Genomic DNA, 24,504 nt, shown 5'->3' with positions numbered 1-24,504 from the left:
ATTCATTCCCATGAGAAATGTTTCTATCTTGTTGCAACCTTTAGGTAATAATCTAGTGTAACCATGCATTTCGTCTGTGAACAGTGCTAGATAATCTTTTGAGTTGCCATGGTGTCTTGCATTATGTAAATGAGAAGCGAATGGGTGACCGATGCGACATACTTTCAGCGCTGTTCCCTCACTCAGTGTACATCAAGTTGACTAGACAGATCGGGGCCCATAAAACAAATATCAATAACAAATGCTGATGTTACTATTAGGCCTAGATTCTATGATGAATTGTTTTTAATGTACATAAAATACAACAATCTCAGTAGGTGATGCTGCCACTGTGTTTTGTCATACATTTTTTTCTCAAAATTTTGTTATCATTGAATTAAGGAAGAGGCAATTTCGGCTTGCGTTTCATCATGACAGTTCAAAAGAAAATCAAAACAAACAAGGCCTGCCCTTTATAGTTGCTTATTTCACTGTGGTTTTACTTTACTTGGGTATGCATGCATTTGGTCAGCTTGTACCAGTTAAATTCTGTACATGTGTATGAAATATTGACTCCAATCCCCTTTCCCCTTATTCATTGCAGATGCTGATAGAGCGAGTCCATAACCTTAGCCAGCTGATCAAGCTAAGTGAGTCTGAGATCAGAACCATCATGAAGATTTGTGCCTGTGAGGAGAAAGAGATCACCAGGTTCCTCGATGCAGTCAAGAGCTTGAAGAAGGCTTACATAGGTAAGTAGACCTAGCCTACAATCTAGGCGGAGGCTACAACTATATCTTTGCTGTTATGCGATAGGCAAGTGATGTGTCTGATGTGGCATGACTACAGTGTATGCAAAGCAACTACCGCCTGTACCCTCTCGTCTTTCTTCAGTCGTTCTTTTCTTTTTTTGGACTTCACTTCTGTGCGGATTGTTTGTTAAAAAAAAAAAACGACCTCTGGTCATTAGTCGATAATAAGAAAACAACAACTAAATTATGATAAGAGGTTATAGCTGTTTGTAGTCTCACTGTATCAGATGTATTGCTTATGTTTTGTTCAGACATGTAAAAGTATACAAATAGCGAATAGGCATGAGTGCGATGGTGCGAGATTTTGCATGAGGTGGAAGAAAGATGCTCTATTCAACGAGGCGTTAGCCGAGTTGAATAGAGCGTCTCTTTCTTTCACCGAATGCAAAATCTCGCACCATTGCACGAATAAGAATATTCGCTATTTGTGTTGTACAACGCCTCGGAAGTTAGCGAAAATATAAAAAAACAAGAGTTTTTCCCTGCAGTAATCTATGAAAAGGGAGCAAAAAAATTGAAAGCGAAAAGCAAAATCCCACAAGCGCACATGACCTTGGGCAGCAATGCGCATTGAGCCAGCAGGCTTATACGCGTATCGCACCTTCATTTTACTGAGCGCAATGAATTAAATCGTATTGTGACGTCACCTCCTAAAGCCGTGCAACGGTACATTTTGGACGGTACATTTTGGATGGTACGTCTTGTGTGCAACGGTACGAATGTTTGACATTCAGCCTCTCATTTGCTCGCGTACAACAAGCTAAGCAGGCGTTGTACAACAAATACTATAGATGTAGCCTCTGCCTAGATTTAATAGGCTAATTTAATTTAACCAGAAGAGGGAAAATTCATGAGGGGGGGGGGGGCTAAATGGCAATTGTACCAAAAATGTCAACAACAGCCCCAAAATTAGCAAACTGATCAAGCCAGATGTGTGTGAGATCGTGACTCATCAGGGGGACAACAAAAAATCCTGTGAGTTGCCAAAGCGCCACAGTAGCTTGGTAATGATGTGAATCCCTTCAACTTCTTTTTGGAGACTGTCCAGTAAATCCTTGTTGACATCACATCTGAACATGTTTTGCAATTTTGTTGTAAATAGAAGAATAAAATATGTAAGAACTGTGAAGAGCAACCATACACCCTATCTGACAATAACATTTCTAGGTATAGGATAGTAAGATGAATCTGTTTTCACACATTGTGTTAAAACAAGCGATCACTAACAACCCTTAAAATTTGGATTTTTAAGGGTGACTCAAACATTTCATGAAAGCCAAGCAATGATACACCGTATAGATTCTTTGTATTGGAGGATCATGCACAATGAATCCTTGATTTCTGCAACTCTATTGAATCTGGTGATCAGACTTTGTTCTGATTTTCTTTTATATGTAGGGCATAAGATGATACAGTTTTATAGTAATGTTATTTATCAATGGTCTCTCCAGACTTGGTTGTTGATCATGCACTCTTCTTTCATATGGTCTTGTTAAAGATTCAGTGAAAAAAAAATCATAATTTGATCCATTTTCCCTGCTGCTTTGTCTAGGTGTTCTGTGTAATATTTATCTGAAGACGTGCCTGATGAAAGATATTGACAGTAATTGGCTGAGTTGTGAAAATGAGAGCCTTTCACACCACTAAAAATAATTGTTAATGTTTATCAGATTTTTGTCTAGGAGTTGGCAATTACCAGTGGACAAAAAATAATCATGGAACTACTCCCTCAAAGTCATGTTTTATAAAAACTTCCCCCTACAAAAGTAATAATAAGTAAATAAATGATTAAATAATTAAATAAATTTTAGTTAAATAAATAGAGAAATGAATGAATAAAATAAGTAGATAGAAATAGAAGATTTAAAAAGATAGAAAGTTTTTTTTTAAAGAATGATTAGAATTATAGCAGGCCTCTACAAAAAAAAAATTCATCACTTGCCCAACAGGGCAAGTGATTAAAAAATTTGCTTGCCGATAGAAAAAACTGCTTGCCCGATTTTTTTTCAAAAATTCTTTTGCTCTTAATTATTCTTTTCTGTCCTGGCTGAACTTGATTTACTGGCGCTGCCCTTGGCATTTCTTTTTCTTGTTCAAGTTGTTCTGGCCTTCATTCTTGGAAAGAAACAAGAAAACAGAAAGGAAGGAAGAAAGGGAAAGAAAGTATAAGGGAAAAGAATAAGGACAAAATGAAATAAATAATGAAAGAAAGAAAGGAGGAAAGAGAGGAAGGAAAGAATGAAGGGAGGCCAGAATGAAAAAAAAAGAAAATAATGGAAGGAGAGATAGAACGAAAATAAAAACGAGTGGAAGGGAGAAGGAATGAAGGAAATAAAAAAAAAGGAAATGTAATAAAGAAGGCAAGTAAGAGAAAGAAGGAAAGAAAGAAAATGAACAGAGAGAGAGAGAGAGAAAGGATCAGGAAATAAAAATAGATATGTAACAAAAAAGGGCAAGAAGGAAAGATAGAAGGATAGAAAAGAAAGAAAGAAGAAAAAGTTCAAACTTTAAGCAAATAAAAACAATCCAATCATATAACAAAAATCCTAATGATATTTGGTGTTTCTTTTATATATATAAAAAAAAAAAAAAAACTAAAATGTTTTAGAAATGAATAAAATACGGGACGTCTGGTCCTGGCCGAGTCAGTCCGAAGCTTGCATGCATTCAGCGCGATCTAGCTAGAGACTCGGCTGGCTCGATCGTGATCGCTCGTGTACGTCCGTACATGCGCTCAGAGGGAGAGAGAGGGGTTTCCCCAGCTAGCTCCTTCGTCGATTAGTAGCGCATGCGCACATTGTAGTTTAGAAAGTAAGATGGCATCGAACGGGACCGCTGGCGATAAATTGTCGCCTTTTGTCGGTAAATTGGCGCTGATTTGACATGTTTCCACTGTTTTTTACTGGTATGACATTGTATGAGAGATAATTGGCCGATAATTGCAATTTATCAAAAAATTATTAAACCTTACTGTCAATTTATCTTGTTCATTTTCAAAACAACCACTTGCCCGATCGGGCAATTGACTTTGAGAAATGCTTGCCCGCACGTCATTTTCACTTGCCCCGGGCAAGCGGGTTTGTCGCGCCCTGTTATAGTAATAATAGATAAATGAATAAGAAATTAATGATAATTGTTATCATTTCCAGTAGTGTGAATGGTCTGCTAAAATATAATGTTTTTTTTTGTAGATTTAAAAATAATGAATCTGTGGGCTATTTTCTATACACTTATGGAAATGGCTTTCCTTCATCAATTATGAAAGAGAGAAAACGACAGTAAAGCAGAAAATGAGTTGATTTTGTAATACCTTTTCCAGCAAAACAAGGATATAATTTGCAGAATGCATGTGACTTATATAAGGTTAGTTTGTTAGTCTGTCAAATTCTAAAATTTTTTGTTGAACTCAACCTTGTTTCTATGAAGGTGTTGCATTTTTACGTGGTTAAAAAAATGCATCACCTTGTAAAGTGCATAGAAAGACTTTTGCATATTATGTGCTACCTGTAAATCAGTCCTTTTGTTATCATTAGTGCAAAATGACGTGGCCAATCAAAATCTTTGTTCTTGTATTTTCTTACAAAAGTATGAATTCCTCATTTTGAGATATTTTCTGTTATAATAGAAAATACCAGTATTCTCAAGGAATTGTTCTAGATGAATTTCTTAATTTAAGATAAATTTTAACTTGCATCCCTAAAAAGCGTTCTACATGTAAGTATGGTGCATTTTGCTGCTCCTCCCGCTCCCAGGGATGCACCTATCCTACAGGTTTAGGTGTTCAAGTAGCAATAAAAATGAATAAGAATGGGCAGTCCTTATTCAGGAAAACTTATTTTTTTCATAAATAGCACCTCACCAAGGTGGTTTGATTTGCATTGTTTTGCTTTGATATATAAACAATTATTGCTGATGGGTGAGGGAGGTATTAGTTGGCAGGGGGCGTGAACTACAGATTCGTAAAATTCATGAAATTGCAGCCTACTGATCAGAATGTGACTTGTTAGACTTTTTCTATAAAGACGTTTTCTTTTCAATTAGACTGTCAACCAGGGTCTCTGTCTGCAGGATAGAGACATGTAGATATAGGGATGGACTTAGAGAAAGGATATTGTAAATGAAGGAGTGAAAAGTATATTTTAATCAAGAGAAGGGAAATTACAAGAGAAGAAGATGCAAACAAGAGTGGTAGATGGGTAGGTAACTGGTAGGAGGATGGGGAGATAAAAGGAATGGGAGGAAGATCACAAAAGTTATGATAAAAGGGGGGGACATGTGGGAGGTGAGATGAATATACAGTTTGAGGGGTGGATCTGCCTTTCTTTGAGATACAGAGGAAATGTTGCATATAATGTAGACTTTTAAACAGTATTTAAAAATGCCCTCCAAATGCAAGCATGGGAGATTCTTCAGTTTGCACTCATCAAAGTACAAGATTCTTATCAGGGTAAACCATCTGATTGTTTAAATCTCATTAATTGCTATCATGTGAATGCTGCTAATAATCGGTCTATCTCCCTTCTTGGCTGACTGCCAGGATAGACAATTTGATGTATCTTTAAAGATCATCTTGTTTGCATTGACTGGGAAAAGGATGTCCATTGCAATAATCGTTCTAGGGCGTGATAGTTTCTCATATATCTTTTTTTCAATCATAAATCATTCAGCTAACTTCATTTTCATTTCGCTCACCCTATTCTTTCACCATAACCTAACATAGTTTATGTTTACAAATATCTACAAGAATTAGATTTCAAAGGAGAAATGTCAAAAGTTGTAATTTCTGTATTGCTTTCTGACTGAAAACAAAATTATAAATGGAATCTACTAGAATTTGCTGTATGTTTATTTTGAGACCAGTGCCTTTTTTTTTTTTTTTTTTTTTTTTTTTAGTAATAAGCTATTATTTAAAGTAATATATTGTATATATCAAGATACAGATAAGGATTGTCACCACATCTAATAAAAATGTATCTAGGCTTTTAGGGAGGTGTGTTTCTATAGAATTATACCTTTTTAATCTTGCATCTATGGTTTTATAAATGCAATGGGGGCATTAAACAAAGGCTGGAATCCTTTTTTTTAATAGAGCACTATGCAGTGCTTCTTATCTTTTCATTAGGAACCAGTAACTAATTCTCATTTCTCTCATTCTATCTCAACTAGCCAACTACCCTTCAAAGGATCGTAGAACGGAGGATGGTGCCAAGAGCCCTGATACAGTCAGCACGGGCAACTCCATAGAGACGGTTGGTGACCACGCCCGGTCTCGCTCTAACTCGCCCTCTGTCAGCAGCAGCCCGGAGCAGAAACGCCCCTCCATCGACTCCCTCAACTCAGATCTCTCAGAAGTGCCCTCAGTGCCCATCACGCCGCCTCCGTTCAACGATCACATCTTCAAACTGCCTGTGCCTACCCCGCCCCATACGCCCACCTTCAACAAGAGGGGTAAAAGCAGGGGGACGCCGCCCCCGACCAAGAAAATCAACCCCTACCATCTACCCCTACCATCACCTTCAAATTGGAGCTCTGTTGATCATCTGTATACTCCGAGGTCTGGCTTGGGCTTTGATTCAGCAACGTAGGTGGCTTTTCATTAATGGTTAACCCTTGATCAGATCTTTGAATAAAGGGGTGGGGGTAAGGATAGGCTCAAGATCTTCTGACATACATTAGTGTTATCTCTATTGGATCTCACAGATTGCTTTGATTGTGTATTACCATCACTACAGCTCACTATCTCTACTACATGAATGCATGAAGTCCTCAACCAATACACAACACATAGTGTCAAGCTTATTTTTGCAGCAAATCCAAGTCCAGTCTGTGATAGAATTTGTCTGATATGTTTTTCAGTTGACTTTTGAGGATTAGGCTGTTGGGGGAGTTCTCAAAGTCATGATGGTTAAAATAGAATTTCAATGTTTCCACTTTTTGCAAACTAATTATTAATGGATATCATCTTTGATTTTGAAGTACATTCTCTTGAACTCTTTCTCAAAACTTGATGCTTGAATTCATATACATTATGAAAACCTGTTTGTTAAAAAATTGTAAACCCTTTCTTGGGTATTTGTCAAAGAAAAAATGTACTGGTGTATTTTCTAAAATTTGCTTTTAGAGAGAATAAGAATTGTCACATTTTCTTGATAGCAGTACTTCATTTCCCTACTTATTGCGGAAATTCTATCTTCTACTTCCTTGTTTTTCTCCATTCCTCACCTTATTTGCCTTGTTTCTTGGAAATGTAAACATATAGGACACCCACGTGCTTGTTTTAAACATTATGTGTAACTGTTTCTTGCATGTAAGCAATGCGTTGTTTTTGCAGGATGTTCAATTTTTTTCTTGCCCTCTTTATTACATGTTAAACATGACCACATATTACCATACTTTAGTGTAAAACCTTTGGATCAGAACTTGTATAGGGCTTAATAAATATCACATGTTATCAAAATTGGCAAAAATGAGGTTCCTATAGATGTTCCAATGTTCTTTTGAAAAAGTTGATTTTGAATCAGTTTATATGTTTTTAATTTAAGGATTTTCAAGCACCTTTTCATTTCTAAATTTCTTTTATCAGATGCAGGATAGCTATAGAATGGAATAAGTGTTCGTATAGGCCCATACATGTAGATTGAGCTTCCCCCTTTTTTCCCCCTTTTATATTTCTCTTCTCTCTCCTACTCCCTCTCTCTTTCTTTCTCTTATGATTGCAATATCATTCAGTCTGTCATTTGTTCCCATTGCAATATGCTATCCACATGAAATAGCATACCATTTCATAATGCATTATCTCGAGACGCAAAAACATTTTCAGTTTTATTTCATTTTCTACAGGTTGGGTAGGACGCAAGGCAGGAGTCGAGACCCGCGTGACAGACGGTACTCTGACGACAATCCGATGCGGTTATCATCACCCAGTAGATCAGAAGAGAGGCTAACGGACATAGGCTTGCCACCCAAACAACGTAAAGAATAAAATGAGATTCATTAGGATGTGTTTGATTTATACTTGAATGATATTAGACAAGGGGGGGGGGGGTTTACACTGATGACAATAAGAAGGATCACATCAGGGCCATGCAACATTAGAAGATACAATCAGTTTTACAATTAAAGATAACTGTACATCTATGATAAATCATGTACAAAACATTACCATCGATTGTAGATATGAATTGTATCTGTTTATGTTTCAGAGACCTCATGATTTTAATGAATCAAAAACCTTGAAATTGATACCAGCAATGAATGTAATTGATGGTATCAATATTGTTTATTTGAGAAATAACAGGATCATTTTCGCTACTGCTGATTAAATGGTAGAGCAAAATATAATTTATAGAAACATGAAAGACATTAGATGTGCGGCAAATACTGGTATTTCCTGCCATTTTATGCGATATCTTAAAAATTACCAGCAGTTTGATAAAAATAACACATCTGTTATATGTCTACCAAACCCAATTGAAAAATACAATGCTTATATTAGAATGACAGTTTTCATCTTTGAGGAAGGTAATTACCATCCTCAGATGCACTGGCCTGTAAGTGAAACAGACAGCATTAATTGTTTGGTTGAAATTTACAGTGTATCTTGCATAATACAAAGGTGTTTGACCATGCCTTTCAAAATGTCAAGGAAAATTAATTGATCTGACCAGAGAAATAAATCACCTGTTTCTTTCATGGGATTCACACCTTATAGGACAACACAAATAAAGGTAGAAAACGACTTTGACAATCAATCAATAAATGAAATTGAGATGTCACTTTTGCCAATTTGATGAATTTCATTTATTATATAGGTGGTTTACAGATCTCTGTGTTTTTTTTAATAAAAGAATAAAATTGACCTTTCTTCAGCATGTAGCATGAATAATTTCAAGGTTAAGATAATTTCTTAGATTTGTGTCCAGGGGCCCATATCAGAAAGCATTACAATCAACAAAACTCAAACAAAAATCAAATGAAACTTGGATTTTAAGTCAGTCAAACACATACATTTGGGACTTGCTAATATTTTTTCAGTTGTGTGTTAATGTAAATTTCTAACAGGCCCCAGAGCTATTAACCAGAGGCCTGTTTCATAAAAATGACATTCATTGTAACTCCAACGTTTATGGTGACTTTTACACACTCACAGGATAATGAGGGAATACTGTGGGACTCTTACTCTTGGCAAGCAGAGAAATAAACCCTTACTCTCAAAACCTCAGTCAAGGAATTATGTTAGATAGTTTCCTACTGCAAAAAATTTAAAATGGATTAGCATTTTATCATCTCTTGGAACTACCATGAAGACCTGAATTTGATTGGCTGTTGAGCAGTGTTACTATGGTAGATACAGTTAGTGACAGTGGGTTTTACCTGTATTGTTTCATGTAACTGGCCCAGATATGAAACAATGAATAGGCTTTGCTCAATACACTCTCTCTTATTTTCTGTTCTTTTTATAGCCGCAAAACTTATTCCACCCAAGTCCCCAAGAACACAACATCGAAGCAACATGATCCACGCAATAAAACACAGGTTTGTACTTGGATATAACTGTAGAATAAGATCTTGGTTGAAGATTCTTAGGACTGTTATCTTCAAATGACTTTGCAGTTTTATGGTTTCTAACAGTATTAAGAATGGTTTTATGGTTATCAATTGTGGATGATAACTTGGGAAGTGCAGGTTTGTTAAATTTGTGTGTATTAAAGCTGTGTGATACAGCGGGGAAATTATGGAAGTAGTTCTGCTTGGTGCATCAAATGATAAAGAGATTAATAGCTCTATATGAATTAATGATGGATTATTATAATATCAAGAAAAAGCAAAGCTTAAAAAGGGGATTGGTTTGCTTTAGGTATGGATCAAATGATGTGAAAAAGGGCTTATTTCATTTAACAATATCATCTGTTCATGTTTTATGTCATTGATTTGCTCATTCCTGCCAACCATTCCCAGTTTAAGAATCATTTACTTTTGGGGGAAAATCTTTTTTTTTTTTCGAGATATAGCAATTATTGATTTAATTCCTCTGAATGAAGCCTCACAATTTGCGTACAGTTTGCATTTTTTTTTTAATATCCGAGTGCTTGGAAGTACATAAAGATGCAGTTTTACACAATGTGATCCATGCTTTTTTGTTATTTTCATTATTACTATTATCATTATAGTTATTCTTATTTCCCTATGACAGATTAATAACTTTGTTTTGAATGGTTGGCAGGTATGAAGAACCACACCCCTTCCTTGTAATCCCTTCCCTGCCCCCCCCCCCTTTCCTCACCCTTACCCCATTCAAAGTTCTCCACTTTGAATGATAACCATAGATAACAACAGAATGGAAAGATTGCTTTCTTTCAAGGAGTCAACATCCATGCATTATTGAACATGGTATAAATTTCCTCAGGCAAGGCTGAAAGAGATATTAGATACCATCTTTGTATGCTTTTACGAATAAATAAAAAAAATTCTACACAAATCAGATTAAGAAAAGGAACAACATATTGTGGAGTTTCAAGCTGCATCCCTCTCATCCCTTTTCATCCCTCATCCCTTCCTAATTCAGATCCTAATCCTGACATTTCATGAAATTAAGAATTAACAAACAGAATGTTAACTCATCAAAGACTATTTCATATGATCTTAACAGACATTTCCATAGTTCAGAACACAATATTATTATTTCACAATGAACCATCTCATCTCCATTGGCCCTGTGTGACAAAACTTGTCATCATTAACCAATACTAACTTTCTTTGACTAATATGCTTGTATCCATTTAAATTAGACTAATTAATTGGATGACGACAGTAGATGTGATTTTTGAATGATAACGAGTGTTGTGAACACAGGAGTATTAGCATGTCCATATTTTGATAAGGTACATGAGACACTGCTCAGAGTCTTGAAACTGGCATGAGTTTGATTTCTTTAGAAAGAATTTAGAATCAATTTCTTTGATATTTTAAAGAAGAAGAGGTTTTTTGAAACAGACAGCTGCTGTCTGTAACAAACCTTTAACCAGACCCACCCTTGCTCTTTCTCATCCATTCATCCCTAGTTCTAATTAGAATCATAGTAAATCATAATGGAAACAGAAGACAGAATGAAATTGCACTTGCTTATTAAAAGGAAATCATCAATCTTGCAGAAAAAGAAAAATACATGTACTAAAACGCTCGAGGCAAAAAAAAAATATATACCTTAACTTCTTGCAGTTCTACCTATTATATTTCAAATTATGCAAACTCAGACAAATTCTGCCCATAATATATCGTTGCTGCAAATGCTGCTTATGATATTGCTATATTTTTTATCTTGTATTATACTATGCTTGTGAAAGCATTGAACTGTAAATGAAAATGGAAAGATACTGAAATGGACACGTTGTTTAGGTTAACCACATAGGTATGGTCATTAATCAGATAATTTCATTTCAATGTATCTAGTTTTGAAAGGAAGTGGTACAGGATGACATTGAATGATATGAAACATTAATGAAACATTTAATAAGATTAATATACCTCGTTCTTAAACCACCTTCCATCTTGTCTGAAATGTGACTAAATCAGTAATATCCTTCTCTTTATTATGATAATTAAATCAACAATTAAGCACTGTATAGAGTTTCAAAGTCTCCCTGATTTCCAAATAAATCCCATGAAAAGGTTTATCTAGTAAAAGAAACATAGTGACATACAACATTTCCTCGAGTCATCATCTTCTGTTTATTCATTACTTCCATTGAATTATATGTTGTTGATAAAGATCTCACAGATTAAGAAAATTGTCCTTTAAAGTAAACTCTTTAAAATTTCCCTTGTTGAAAAACCATGTAATATTTTTCAATAAGTTCTCATAAATCATATACAATTAACAACCAATTATTATCTTTACTAAGTTTTTTACTACTTTACCCGGAAACATAATTTTCTCAATTTATGTGTGTTGAAAAAGTGGCAAGGCCTTATTTTATCATTTGTTCTCAAGTTGAAAAGAACTCATAAAATGTCATATCTAAAACAAATGCCAAGTATGAATCATTTTATTGTTAACTGTACCTTCTATAAACTTATAATAACTTTATACTCGAAATATTTTGTTTGTGAGTCTTTTAGTTTGGGTCGGATTGATCACTATTGTATATGTGTGGGAGGGGGGGGGGGGCCCAACTTAATTGTTGTCCACGATCTATGTTCTAATCTAACTTGTGTTCTGCACTTTGCATTTATTAATGAATAAGGAATTCATGTGGTGCTAGCTGTGGTAAATCCTAACTCTTATGTTGTCATTTTTGGTGATTCTTTTATTTGGGACTTTGTTTTATGAATGGAAAGGAGCGATTAACTGTGCACAATGGTGTGGCTGAACTTGTATTTCTCTTTTTCTCTGGAATGTCCTCTTTATACAGCTTATTATATTGGGAAATGTGTGTGATAGTATATATACACATATCATGGACATATTTTTGTGGGTTTTTTTAAATTCAGATTTGATTTGATAGCATTTATTCCATTCATCATAAAAATCCAGAACAAAACAAGGTACATAGAAATTAACATACATTACATGGGAAAATTGTAAAATAATGCAATGATAAAATCTGGAAAACATTTGAAAAAAAGAGTATACATTATTTATAAGTGAATGAGGAGGCAACTAGAAAGCCAAAGCCTTATTAGTGCTGCCACCTTTACAAAAGCTGGAAACTGAATATGATATTGTGAAATATATGATGTAATAAATACTAAAAAACAGATATTAACATTGGGCATAAAAGGGGGAAATACAAATTTTAACACAATGACAAAAATACATGTATATATCACCGTTGATTACTATAAAACAAAAGGGGAAAACCGTCTCAAGAAAATTTTGAAATCAAACTTGGCATGACCAGTTAATGTGGACTTAGTATAAAAAATGGCATCTTGTATTGATGATAGTGTCAGCCATTTATAGATGTTTACAAGAAAGTTATTTTCATGTATGGAATTAAAAAAAAAATTATGATTATATATCATAAGTTCATATTCTGTACGGAAAATGAAAAGATCAAGTTTCATAAAGCCATCAGCAAAGTATGGTTTATGAACAAAATGTTTGTGAGCTTCGAGTCTACTCAAGTTCTGTTTATGAATGACATGGAGTGACTCTAGAAACTTAACTAAGACTTTCAGTATGTTTGTGAATTGATTTTGAGTAAATAAAGCTTAAAAAGCTAAGAAAAATGTGGAAGAATTGGTAGAAATATTTTATAGTAAAAATACTGTATAAAGTGTTATAAAAAATAATTCATATATTATTAAAAAAATATGTAAGAAAGAAGAGATACAAGAAAGCACAGGTACTAAATTCCAAATATTAGTAATTATTATTTTTGAGAATAGATATATGGTTCTCTGTAAATGGCTGATGTTACATGTATTACTTTGTTTGATTCACTTTGATCTGATTTCACATTTTTTGTTTTTATGTTCTGTGCTTTTGCAATAATATTCTTGATTTTAGTAATACTACTACTGACTAAATTCCTAATCACACTGTTAGTCATTCAAGAGTGTTCTGTTTTGAATATGAAAACTTTTCATGTTTGTTTTGTTCTGTTTTATTTTGTTGATGCATTATGAATTATGAGATGTGTTATACAATTTATTACAGTCCTCGTGATTTTACTCAAATGAGTAAACAAATGCAAAAGCTCTACTCATGCTAGCAGCAGTATCTTCAAATGTGATCCAATTGCTCTAATACTAAATTATTGCTTAACATGCAAAATATGTTATAAAGTCAAGTTTCAAAAGTTTTCTTATTTTTGTATCATATTGGATGTAATAAACATGCATTGTCATGAAATAAGAACAATAGTCTGCAACAAACAAATACGTTATTTAATTATCTTCTATTTTATTTTAATATATAAATTCATTCTTTTAATAATATATTTTTAGCTTAGGATCGATTAGAAAGTTGATATGTTTGTTTAACAGTTTTGAATAGTAAATTCAGCATTAACTTATATTAATGCTGCACACAGATCATATTTTGAAACATTGAGTTTTTTTTTTTGGTGTAGTGGTTTAGATTCAAAACAGATGATAGAATAAATGAGCAAAGCATCTGGGCATTCATTTATTTTAGTTATCATTTCTTGATGCATCTAGTGCATTATGTCAATAATCATTTACACTTCTTTATATTTTGGAATAGTTTTTATTAATCATGATTAGACATTTATTGCCTGCATCTCATCTGCTAACAAATGCATCCTCTCTTTTCCCCCATCTTATCTCCCACTCTGTCTTTCATTCTCTCCCTTTCTCTCTTTTCCTCTCATGTTTCCTCTTCCATTCTCTTCCTTTTGACCCCCATGTCTCTTTCTATGGACACCCCTATTTCCTTTTTTTATATCTCCCAACTCTCTCTACTTCTCGCCCTCTTTCTTTGGTTCTGTTTATACTTCCCAACCAATTGTATTATTTCCTTGGCCCACCTTCTTTTGTGTCACATGACACTATCTCCATGAATGCTCTTTGGTTTGAATTCATCATCTCCATCTATACTAATATTAACCTTCATTGGATGTGTCATGACCTTGCAATTGACTTCCACCAATGTCTCATGACCTTGTTTTTGCCTTACAAAAATGCCTTGTGGCCTATCTCTGACCTTCACCAATATCTCTTTGACTTACACCAATGTTCCATGACATTGCCTATGATTTGAATCCATCTAATGTTTCATGAACTTGCCTATAACTTATACCAATGTCTTGTGACCTTGTGTATGACTTTCACCAATATCTCATGACCTTGTATCTGACTTTCATTCATCTAAAAATGCTGGGCATGGCATTATATATTTGTAATGCATGCACTATGCTCTGATTTTGTGGTTCTTTTCTCCCGTCACTCCCAACCGAAATGCTGATTGTTATTGAATTTTTAAAAATATGAAAAATCTTCAATCTTTTCATACTTGGTTGTGAATTCCTTGACCTGATATGAATTTTTATATGCAAGCAAATTTCTTCAATTTTGGCAATTGTCTTATCGATTCATATGTTTATCATCATTTCTGCCTCCTTCTGCTATTAAACATTTTTGTAATTCTTTTCTGTATAATTCCACTGTAATTGTAACTGCCATTATCATTATATTCCTTGTAATCATAATACTCATTGTCATCTTGATCACCATTATCATCATCTCCACCTTCTTTGTCATCATTTTCATCATCATGTTCTTTTTACTCAATCATATTCATCATCACTGTCACTTCATTCACCATTAAAAAAAACGTAATCTCATCATACTTCTAAATCTTTTAAAATCCACATATTTCTTTTTTTTCTAATTTGAAAATTCAAATTATACCATAATTACCTCTGTATAAATCACTGTTTTTTATATGTGCTATTTTTGTTGTATGCAAATACACTATGTGCACTGTGTCCCCGTTTCACATGCCTATGTACCCCCTTTCCACTTCGTACCAACCTATATCATCTTGCCCCGTCCCATTCCTACTCCTCCTTCCCCCTCTCTACCCCCCTATTCATGATCAAATTGATGCAAGCAGATGGTCATTACGCCCTCATAGGTTCAGTAAGAAGACATCAATGAGGCCTCAGACCTGTGACTACTGCCATGAGAAGATCGTTTTCTTGCAACATTACAAGTGCAAAGACTGCAAGTGAGTATGCAGTAGATAACACATCAGGCTCAGGACCCAGTTTCTTCCAATTTGTTATCATTAGCAAGTTACAAGCTACTGGTAATCTGCGATGCGATTGGCCAATTGAGAGCAAGTTTGTAATTTTCTTATAGATAACAAGTTTGGTCAAACAAGGCTCTGGCCTGGTTGATAATTGTTCTCTTGCTTAAATCCTTTTTGTCCTACCATGCTTTGAAAGTAAGAGTTTGTTATTATTTTTGATAATTTCTTTTAGATTTGATCAGATTCTGAAATGCACATGCTCTGACATGAACCTTCATTCAATATTTTCATTTGCTCTTTTCAAATGAGTAAATCAATATTCAAAATGAGTAATTCACATATATGTTTTTAGTCAAGCATTCCATAATTGGAATTGAAATGAATTTGAATCAGTTTACTACACAATTCCATGGTCAAAGACAGTGACATAAAATCTATCATCTTCTAAAACTATAAATCGTCACCTTCCCGCACAAAGGCCAGTAGTGCATACTACGCGTCGCCTTCTCGCACAAAAGCCGTTAGCGCGTACTGTTCACTGCACGATAACGGCCCTTCCAGGGGAAGGCGCCGTGCAGAGCGCGCTAACGGCCTTTGTGCAGGAAGGCGACAAACGGCCTTTGTGTGGAAAGGCGACGAATTGTCCAAGTGTTTATAATATAACCAAGGTGATTTTCTCATATTTAAACATTCTGGTTTAGTTAGTTAAGCATCATGAAATAAGTCTAAAAAGTTACAGAATGCTGCTTGAGGAAATGTACCAATGTTCATATCTTTCAAGTTTCTGATCATCTTTTTTTTTAAAATCAAATTTGACAGTTGTCATTCCCCCTTTGTTTCCATTCACATTCCAATATTACACCAGTTTATTTAAATATCTTATTCCTTGCAATCATATATTCTTCTTTTCATCAGGTACGTCTGCCATAGCAATTGTAAATTCCATGCAGAGAAGGTCCCTTCGTGCGGGTTGCCGAGAAAGTATGAAGAAATCTTCAAAAGCACGATAGAACATGGTAAATATGGCAACTGGAAAATACCCAGCTCAATGGTTGCATGCTATTGTAGATAAAGTGGTCGAGATTAAGTTGATGCAGTGTAGAAGTGTTTTTGGCTTCCAGCTATTTGTAGTAGTAACATTTATTTTTGTTTTTGTGTGTTTTGATATGAGTGCTGTGCAGATCCCCAATACATAATTTAGTTTTATTTTCCCCTCTCCCTCCCTGTCACTACTCAGTATATGCAAAATATAACTTTGCTAAATAGACAAGAGATTTAAAGCCCTTCAACCTGTGATAATGTATTATTAACCTTTATAATTCTATCGTGAGAATCTTTTTTAACAAATGTTATTCAAAGTGAAGCAAATTTCCCAATCTTGAAATGTTAAATGAAGGTTAGATAGAATTCAATGTTCACATAACTTATTATTTTATTTCATTTGATAACTTGCTATCCAGATAAAATACAAATCAAAACAATGGAAGTTTAAGGAGATATATTATGAGGGGACTGGTTGGGACATGAACATTTCAACATAGCAAATAGTATTATAAGAAAAATAAAGTTAAAATGGAAGGGTGGTACGTAAAGGCTGTAGTTTGAATGCTGGATTATATTAGAAGCTCAAATAACTAGTTCTTGCCAAATTTAGTTGAAGTGACGTTAATACATTATTTGATAAATTACTAGAGTATTCTCTAACAATAGGACCATGTTACTTGAGATGACGATTTGGTTGCAAAAGTGCTACATTAAACATCCAAGGATTTTATTTCAGTAGGCCTTTTGTCGCTTCCCGGCATGTTCAGATAACAGTCAAAAGTTTCCATTAATCCCACTCATTGTAGCTTAGCATGGTTTCTCAGTCAAAAATAGTATAACACTTTTAGTGAAAAGTTGTAACTGCAGACTTTGATTGTAAATTGAAATCAAATATAAATCAATCTGATGAAGAAAATGCTTAAACTACAAAGTTTGTTTAGAAAGAACTTTATGCTCTCTGATTATTATTTTTTAATCATGTTCCCAGCTTTTTGCAACCCCACATAAGATTTATATAGCACATTGCAAACTGCCAAAACTTAATCTGGATGCTCATAGCATTTGTCATTATCAGGTCACAAAAATATTCTGTTTGCATGGCATACACATGATTACCAGAAAATGAGAAATAATTATTCGGATTACAATGAAAATGAGGGAAGTTCACATTTACCAAGGGAGGGTGTCCTTTACAACTGCATGAAATGAATGTTCACAGAATTTTAGTTGGTATTGAAGTTTAAACTTGACAGCAAAGGAAAGTCTTACATGAATGTAATCATCACAGCATTATAATTTTGGCACCAAGTTAGTAAATTTATTCTTTAGTCAATTTATTTTGGGACCTAATTGTCTACTCTTGTCATATGTTTGTTAAACATTCTGCAAATTATTTATCATGTATTTATTTTAAGCTTTAGTGCTCTTTAAAAGATATTTCTCACATTATTTTTATTGGGGAGTTTAATAAGTATAGAAAATGTTCACAAGTTTTCAGTGTAAAAATATGTCCAATTATTTTACCCTTTTATTGACATTTTCATTTCACTGTATATATGCTAGATGCATGATTAGAAAAAGAAATAAAAATATGCAAAATAAAGAGAAGAGAAATCAAATCAGTATTTCATTTCAGGATCATCATGCCTTTTATGTCTGGGATATTTGAAATGGAAAGAAAACTATGCATCTCTTAATCTCACCTCCTCCATTCTACAAAAAAGGCTATAAACTCTTTATGACAAAGCTCTACTAGCATTGAAGGAGAAAATTATTAAAAATTTGATCAGAATAGACAGAAAAATACAAGTATGTAAGATGTGCCCTGTGTCATGAACCTTCTATCTACACTTGCTTCTCTAACTACTGAAATACTCTTATTTGATTGGTGAAGAACTCATTTGCCCTAGGATTTTCCTATTCAATATTGATGATAAGGTTTATGAAACCTGGCCCCTAAAGGATTGATTCATATACTATACAATGCTTATAGCCAGGCTGTGTGTGTGTATTTGTCATGTGTTCTTAATGTGCTTGCCTTCTATTACATAGCCTCTTTGTGTTATCTCACAGATCGCACCTCATCTCCCATTATGAGTCACAAACAAGGTAGAAAAAACACTGCAACCTTACATGCACACTTTAAATTATAAATCTCTCTATCACCTCCCTCACGCACATTCCACCAATCCCAGGATCTTCTTTCACAATCTTAATACCAATAAATAATTGCATTTGCATGCTATTTTATTTGCTGAAAGCACATATGATTTCTAAATGTGACTGATATTATTGGTGGTAGGTTTTGTGAAATGGGGCCCCTGACCAACTATAGACCAAACAAGACGTGATGCTACCATAGTAGCCACAAATTTGTTGGTCTGGTAATGGTGTAGTGGTATGATGTAGATGTGATGATCAAAACACAAAGGAAAAAAAAATGGTTCTTAACTAATATTACACCCCACCCCCTACTTATTATTTGCATTTTTTTTTTAAGTGGTGGGAGACTAGACATTGCTTAAGTTGCAAAAAAACTTTGGATAATATGTTATTTAGACAAGATTATGTTTGTAGTGTACATGTGCTTCTACAAACATTAATTCAATGAAATTAGTTATAACTGAATAATAAAGTGGGGTATGAGGTGAGTAGAGTTACGAACCAATGCTTCTGCTCGATCCCCCCATATGTGTTCTCACTCTAGTAGATAGTATGAACAGGTCCTTGTTACTTTTATACATTGTGAAAGGGCGATCTGTTGAGCTTTGAATTTGCACCAGTTCTCAGTTTGATTGTATGAAGACTGGATGAAAATCCAAAGGAACACAACATTTTTTTTTAATGAGCCACTTATAAAATTGGCATCCAAATACAAATAAATAAACCTAAAAAGGATGTGTTTTTTCAGATAGATGCTCACATCACATAGAAATGTGTTACTGTAGAGTGAGAACACAGCATTGCATGACTCCTATGATTACCATCTTTAAAATCATTAATCTATTCATTGGGTTAATTGCAGTACATATATAATTTAAACGTGGCTGTGTTTGAGATGAGTTTTCTTTTTGCTTGCAAGAAGGGCCTTCTCAGTTGCAGTATGATTTATCAATGTATGTTCAGAAAGGCACAAACACAAGTTATTTTATACATAGGTGAAGGTGGGAGATAGGGGTTGTTGGGACTTAGGTAATTAAGTAATGAAATGGGGCATTGAATTTTTGGCCTGAATTCATGAAGGAAGTTTAAGCCATTGATAAGGTTTAATCTCCATAACCATATTCTGCATAGATTAGCACAGGCACTTATGCAGGGGGGTGTTTACAGGGGTTAAAACCCTCCCCTTCAGATTTTTGTGAAAACAATTTTTTTTGCTTGTCAAATTTTCATCTGGTGAAAACCCTTTATTTTTTTTTTTGCTTTTCAAATTTCATTTGGTGACGACCCTTTTTTTTTTTGCTTTTCAAATTTCATTTGGTGACAACCCTTTTTTGTCTCACCTGCATAGCAGAGTGAGACTATAGGCGCCGCTTTTCCGACGGCGGCGGCGACGGCGACGGCGACGGTGACGGCGACGGCGGCGGCGGTGGCGACGGCGGCGGCGGCGGCGGCGTCAACACCAAATCTTAACCTGAGGTTAAGTTTTTGAAATGACAGCATAACTTAGAAAGTATATGGACCTAGTTCATGAAACTTGGCCATAAGGTTAATCAAGTATTACTGAACATCCTGCCTGAGTTTCATGTCACATGACCAAGGTCAAAGGTCATTTAGGGTCAATGAACTTAGACCATGTTGGGGGAATCAACATCAAAATCTTAACCTAAGGTTAAGTTTTTGAAATGTCATCATAACTTAGAAAATATATGGACCTAGTTCATGAAACTTATACATAAGGTTAATCAAGTATCACTGAACATCCTGCATGAGTTTCACGTCACATGACCAAGGTCAAAGGTCATTTAGGGTCAATGAACTTTGGCCGAATTGGGGGTATCTGTTGAATTACCATCATAACTTTGAAAGTTTATGGATCTGATTCATGAAACTTGGACATAATAGTAATCAAGTATTACTGAACATCCTGTGCAAGTTTCAGGTCACATGATCAAGGTCAAAGGTCATTTAGGGTCAATGAACTTTGGCCAAATTGGGGTATTTGTTGAATTACAGCCATAAATTTGAAAGTGTGTTGGTCTAGTTCATAAAACTTGGACATAATAGTAATCAAGTATCACTGAACATCCTGTGCGAGTTTCAGGTCACATGATCAAGGTCAAAGGTCATGTAAGGTCAAAGAACTTTGGCCACGTTGGGGGTATTTGTTGAATTGCCATCATATCTCTATAAGTGTATTGGTCTAGTTCATAAAACGTGGAAATAAGAGTAACCAAGTATCACTGAACATCTTGTGCGAGTTATAGTAGTTTTCAAAATCAGCACTGCTGCTATATTGAATCGCGTGATGCAGGTGAGACGGCCAGAGGCATTCCACTTGTTTTTTTTTGCTTGTCAAATTTTCATTCAACTCGAACCCCCCCCCCCCCTTCAAAAATCCTGCATACGCTACTAGCACTCATTTATATTAAGATTACAATGAAATACATGTTGGGAGTGAGTAATGTGAGGGGTTTAAGACAAACAATGGTATAAACTTGTTATCTGAATTCAGGTCATAATGTATTTGGCACATACCACTGTTTTGCTTCAGTGCTGTCAGCCATAACTGCATCAGGGAAAAAACCAAGATGTAGCAAACATTCCTGACTTTAACCCAATGTAATATTCCTATGCATGCCACCATGCTCCATGTTCTTGTTTTTCATGACATGATCCAGATAAAATAGCATTGGCTCTATGAACAGAGAGCATGGATGCTGCAGCCCAAGTGAAAGGAATATTTCCCTGTAGTGTGCACATTGTACACTCCTGTGCTTTGAACCCATATTAAAATGAGCTAAGTAGTTGATAGCATATATCTCAGAGCAAAAATATTTGCACATGCTATCATGCAAATGAAAAAAAACAACTCAATTTGCAGCTGTAAATTTAATTTGAAAATTTTTATTTTTTAAATTTTATTTTATTATTATTTTTTTTTTTGGGGGGAGGGTCTGTGCCAATAAAGTAATTTGCCTGCATCGCTGCATGAAAGTTGCAAATTATATAGCTTGGGAAATAAGAAAAAAAATAAAAAGCATGAAGCATTTTACCCATACTAACTATTATGAAAAGGTATTAAACCACATCACCTTATTAATTCTGCAGTAGGAAATGGCCACAAAATACATGTTGAGCTCCAAAGCCTATTTGTCAATTGCCCTGTTTGAAAAGTGATAGGTAATTAATAATTACCCTTAATGAAGCTTTCATCTTCTTGGTTATGAATATGAAAGAGATACTAGTTTACATTTGACCGTGCAGTTGTGACATTGGGAGCGCCATGTGCGACTGCTATGGCCCTCATTTCTATGATTTAGTATTTAAAAATCCCTGAAATATGGCAGTAGGGGCTTGCTGCTCACGTCCCTACTCTCTGAGATGGTCCATGCTTGGTTCTTTTAAAATACTTATCCACTCCTGGTTTTATGCTCGAAACCTTATCTTTTCTATTTTGTTATTATTTTTGCAAATATTGTTTACATTATGATATGTTTTCTCTGTAATTTACATTTGTTGCCCTGCATATTTCTTTTTTATTATGTAATTAACTTTGTTCCTTTGTTTGATTTTGAATATTGAATTAAGTGGTTATTAAGAAAATATTGGTATGTTGATAGTCATTATTAACGTCTTGCTTTCTCTCTTTATTATTAAAAATTTTAAATGAGAGATAAGTTAAATTTAATTTCATATTACATGAAGCATGTGTTTTTATTTCTGATTAAAATTGTAAGAAATATATATATTTCAAATATATTGCATTGCATGAATATTTTGAATGCATGAATTGATTTTTTTAGGAAAAGTGTATCTTTCTGTTAAAATTCTATTATAATTATTTGAAACCAATGCAATACACACTTGTGCATATAATGTGCAGTGGTGTTGTATTTATTTTTATATCATTTATATTCTTATTTGAATGGGTATTGCAATCAATGTTTCATAACACCTATTATCAATGTCAAGTTACAAGATACTCAAATCAGCCTATTTGATTAGCTGGAGGCAACTTTGTCCTAGAATTTTGGTTATTTGTTATTGATATTAGTGTTTGAGAAACATGGTCCAGGTGTTTTGTCTGGCAAAAATTATCAATGGTGAGGACTTCATTGTAATTTCAATAATTTGATTTTACAATTTTAACAGTTATTAATGATATTGCTAGAATGTATCAGGACTGGCTAATAACACAAAGTTTTTTATTAATCCTAAGCATGAATTCACAATTCTGATTGTTTCTGGTTATTCTTCAGGAAAGAATACCCATACCAAAATTATCCTGATTGGCCATTACAAATCTTGGTAATACAGGGTATAGATTAAAAAAGAAAGACATATCCACAGAATGAAACTTTCTTTGGATGATGGCAATTTTGTACAAAGATGCGTAAATTTAGCAGAAATAAGTGACAGGAGGTTGTATGGGAAACTAGTCCCAGACTTAATTGAAATTTGTGTTGGTCCAAAATCAGTTAAATCGTTATTTCATGCATTGTTGACGTTGAAGCGTTCTACCAACTTTCTCGTTCTGCCTTTCTTTTCTTCCAGCTCGCTCAGAAACACAGACTGCTGTCAATGTTGCATCATCGACGGGTGACTCCAGTTCAAATCCCTCATCCACCACCTCATCAACACCATCAAGTCCTGCCCCATTCACCTCAACATCAGGCATTCCTCCTCCCAGTCCTGCCCAACCCTCGCCATCACCGCTCATGACGGTACCTCAATTCAAATTCCCACCAGATGTCAGTGATGACTTCTTAGACAATAAGTGAGTGTAACCTTTTTTTTTTAAGTTACAATTTACATGTACCGTAGTTATTTTTTCATCTTGCCTGCATAGCAGAGCAAGACTATAGGCACTGCTTTTCCGACGGTGGCAGTGGCGTCAGCATTGAAATCTTAATCCAAAGTTAAGTTTTTGAATTGTAACAAAAGTAGATTAATTTAAAAATTCACCTTGTACTTTTCTGTTTTAAAGTGATAATAATTGATTATAGCACTTTGCATATAGTACATGTATACTTGTGATATATTGGTGATGACTTAATCCCACAAATAACAAAGACATTTCTTTTCACTGTTTATTTGTCCTCATTCACATATATTTCCTTACTTATTTCTTGTTTATCCTTGTTTGTTTACAGTGAGAATGTAACGTCGACCAGTAGTGATCGGACGATAACTATAGATTCACATGATACCCATGATGTAAGTATATGTTTCTTGCTTATATTAAATTCCTTTCCATTTGAATGTCAGTTATCACAAATATAATAGAGATAATGACCCCCTAATTGCTTTAGCTAATTCATTCCTACAAATACATGTATATATAGGAAAAGCATCGGTGTGTTGGCTCAGTTGGTAGAGCGTCCGTCTCACAACCGGGAGGTTGGGGGTTCAAACCCTGGCCGCGTCAGACCAAAAGACGTTAAAAGATGGGAGTTGCTGCTACCCTGTTTGGCGTTCAACGATTAAAGGGATAGAGCCTCGTCGATCTGGCGCTGCACAGCGGCTGCCGGGCCAACGATCAATTGGGCAAAGCAAATTTTCGGAGTATTTCATTTCGTGTCTATTTCGAACAATAAATTATGGATTTATCATTTTATCAATATTTTTACTGTATAATGCAAATTTGAATCTGCTAGTAGTAGCATGAAATCCACAAAATTTTATGATTATAATAATTGAGTACCAAAGTGTGACATCATAAATTTTCACTTTTTGTATTTCAACGTTTTTGATACCATATTTTGGTAGCGCATGATGAAAAAAACG

The 24,504-nt window shown here is 34.6% G+C and overlaps 1 protein-coding gene across 4 annotated transcripts in view; it reads left to right on the top strand.

The window, feature by feature from the left end:
* The first annotated feature begins 556 nt into the window (after positions 1-556).
* The window catches only part of LOC129254810 (kinase suppressor of Ras 2-like), a 38,049-nt gene continuing 14,101 nt past the window's right edge, over positions 557-24,504 (top strand). The window contains exons 1-9 of one of the 4 annotated variants that reach the window (XM_064109661.1): positions 557-731; positions 5,958-6,372; positions 7,632-7,762; positions 9,254-9,326; positions 15,394-15,486; positions 16,426-16,526; positions 18,628-18,663; positions 23,272-23,494; positions 23,871-23,934. In XM_064109661.1, coding sequence (XP_063965731.1) covers positions 584-731; positions 5,958-6,372; positions 7,632-7,762; positions 9,254-9,326; positions 15,394-15,486; positions 16,426-16,526; positions 18,628-18,663; positions 23,272-23,494; positions 23,871-23,934 — 1,284 coding nt within the window. In that variant the 5' untranslated portion in view covers positions 557-583. Of the gene's footprint in view, positions 732-5,957; positions 6,373-7,631; positions 7,763-9,253; positions 9,327-15,372; positions 15,487-16,425; positions 16,527-18,627; positions 18,664-23,271; positions 23,495-23,870; positions 23,935-24,504 lie in introns of all 4 variants that reach the window. The other 3 variants (XM_054893340.2, XM_064109672.1, XM_064109667.1) reach the window with 3 other exon arrangements.

This window comes from Lytechinus pictus, chromosome 2 (genome assembly GCF_037042905.1).
Source record: "Lytechinus pictus isolate F3 Inbred chromosome 2, Lp3.0, whole genome shotgun sequence".
Taxonomy (NCBI): Eukaryota; Metazoa; Echinodermata; class Echinoidea; order Temnopleuroida; family Toxopneustidae; genus Lytechinus; species Lytechinus pictus.
Note: the sequence above shows the minus strand (reverse complement) of the source record. Positions and strands in the feature narration are given on the sequence as shown.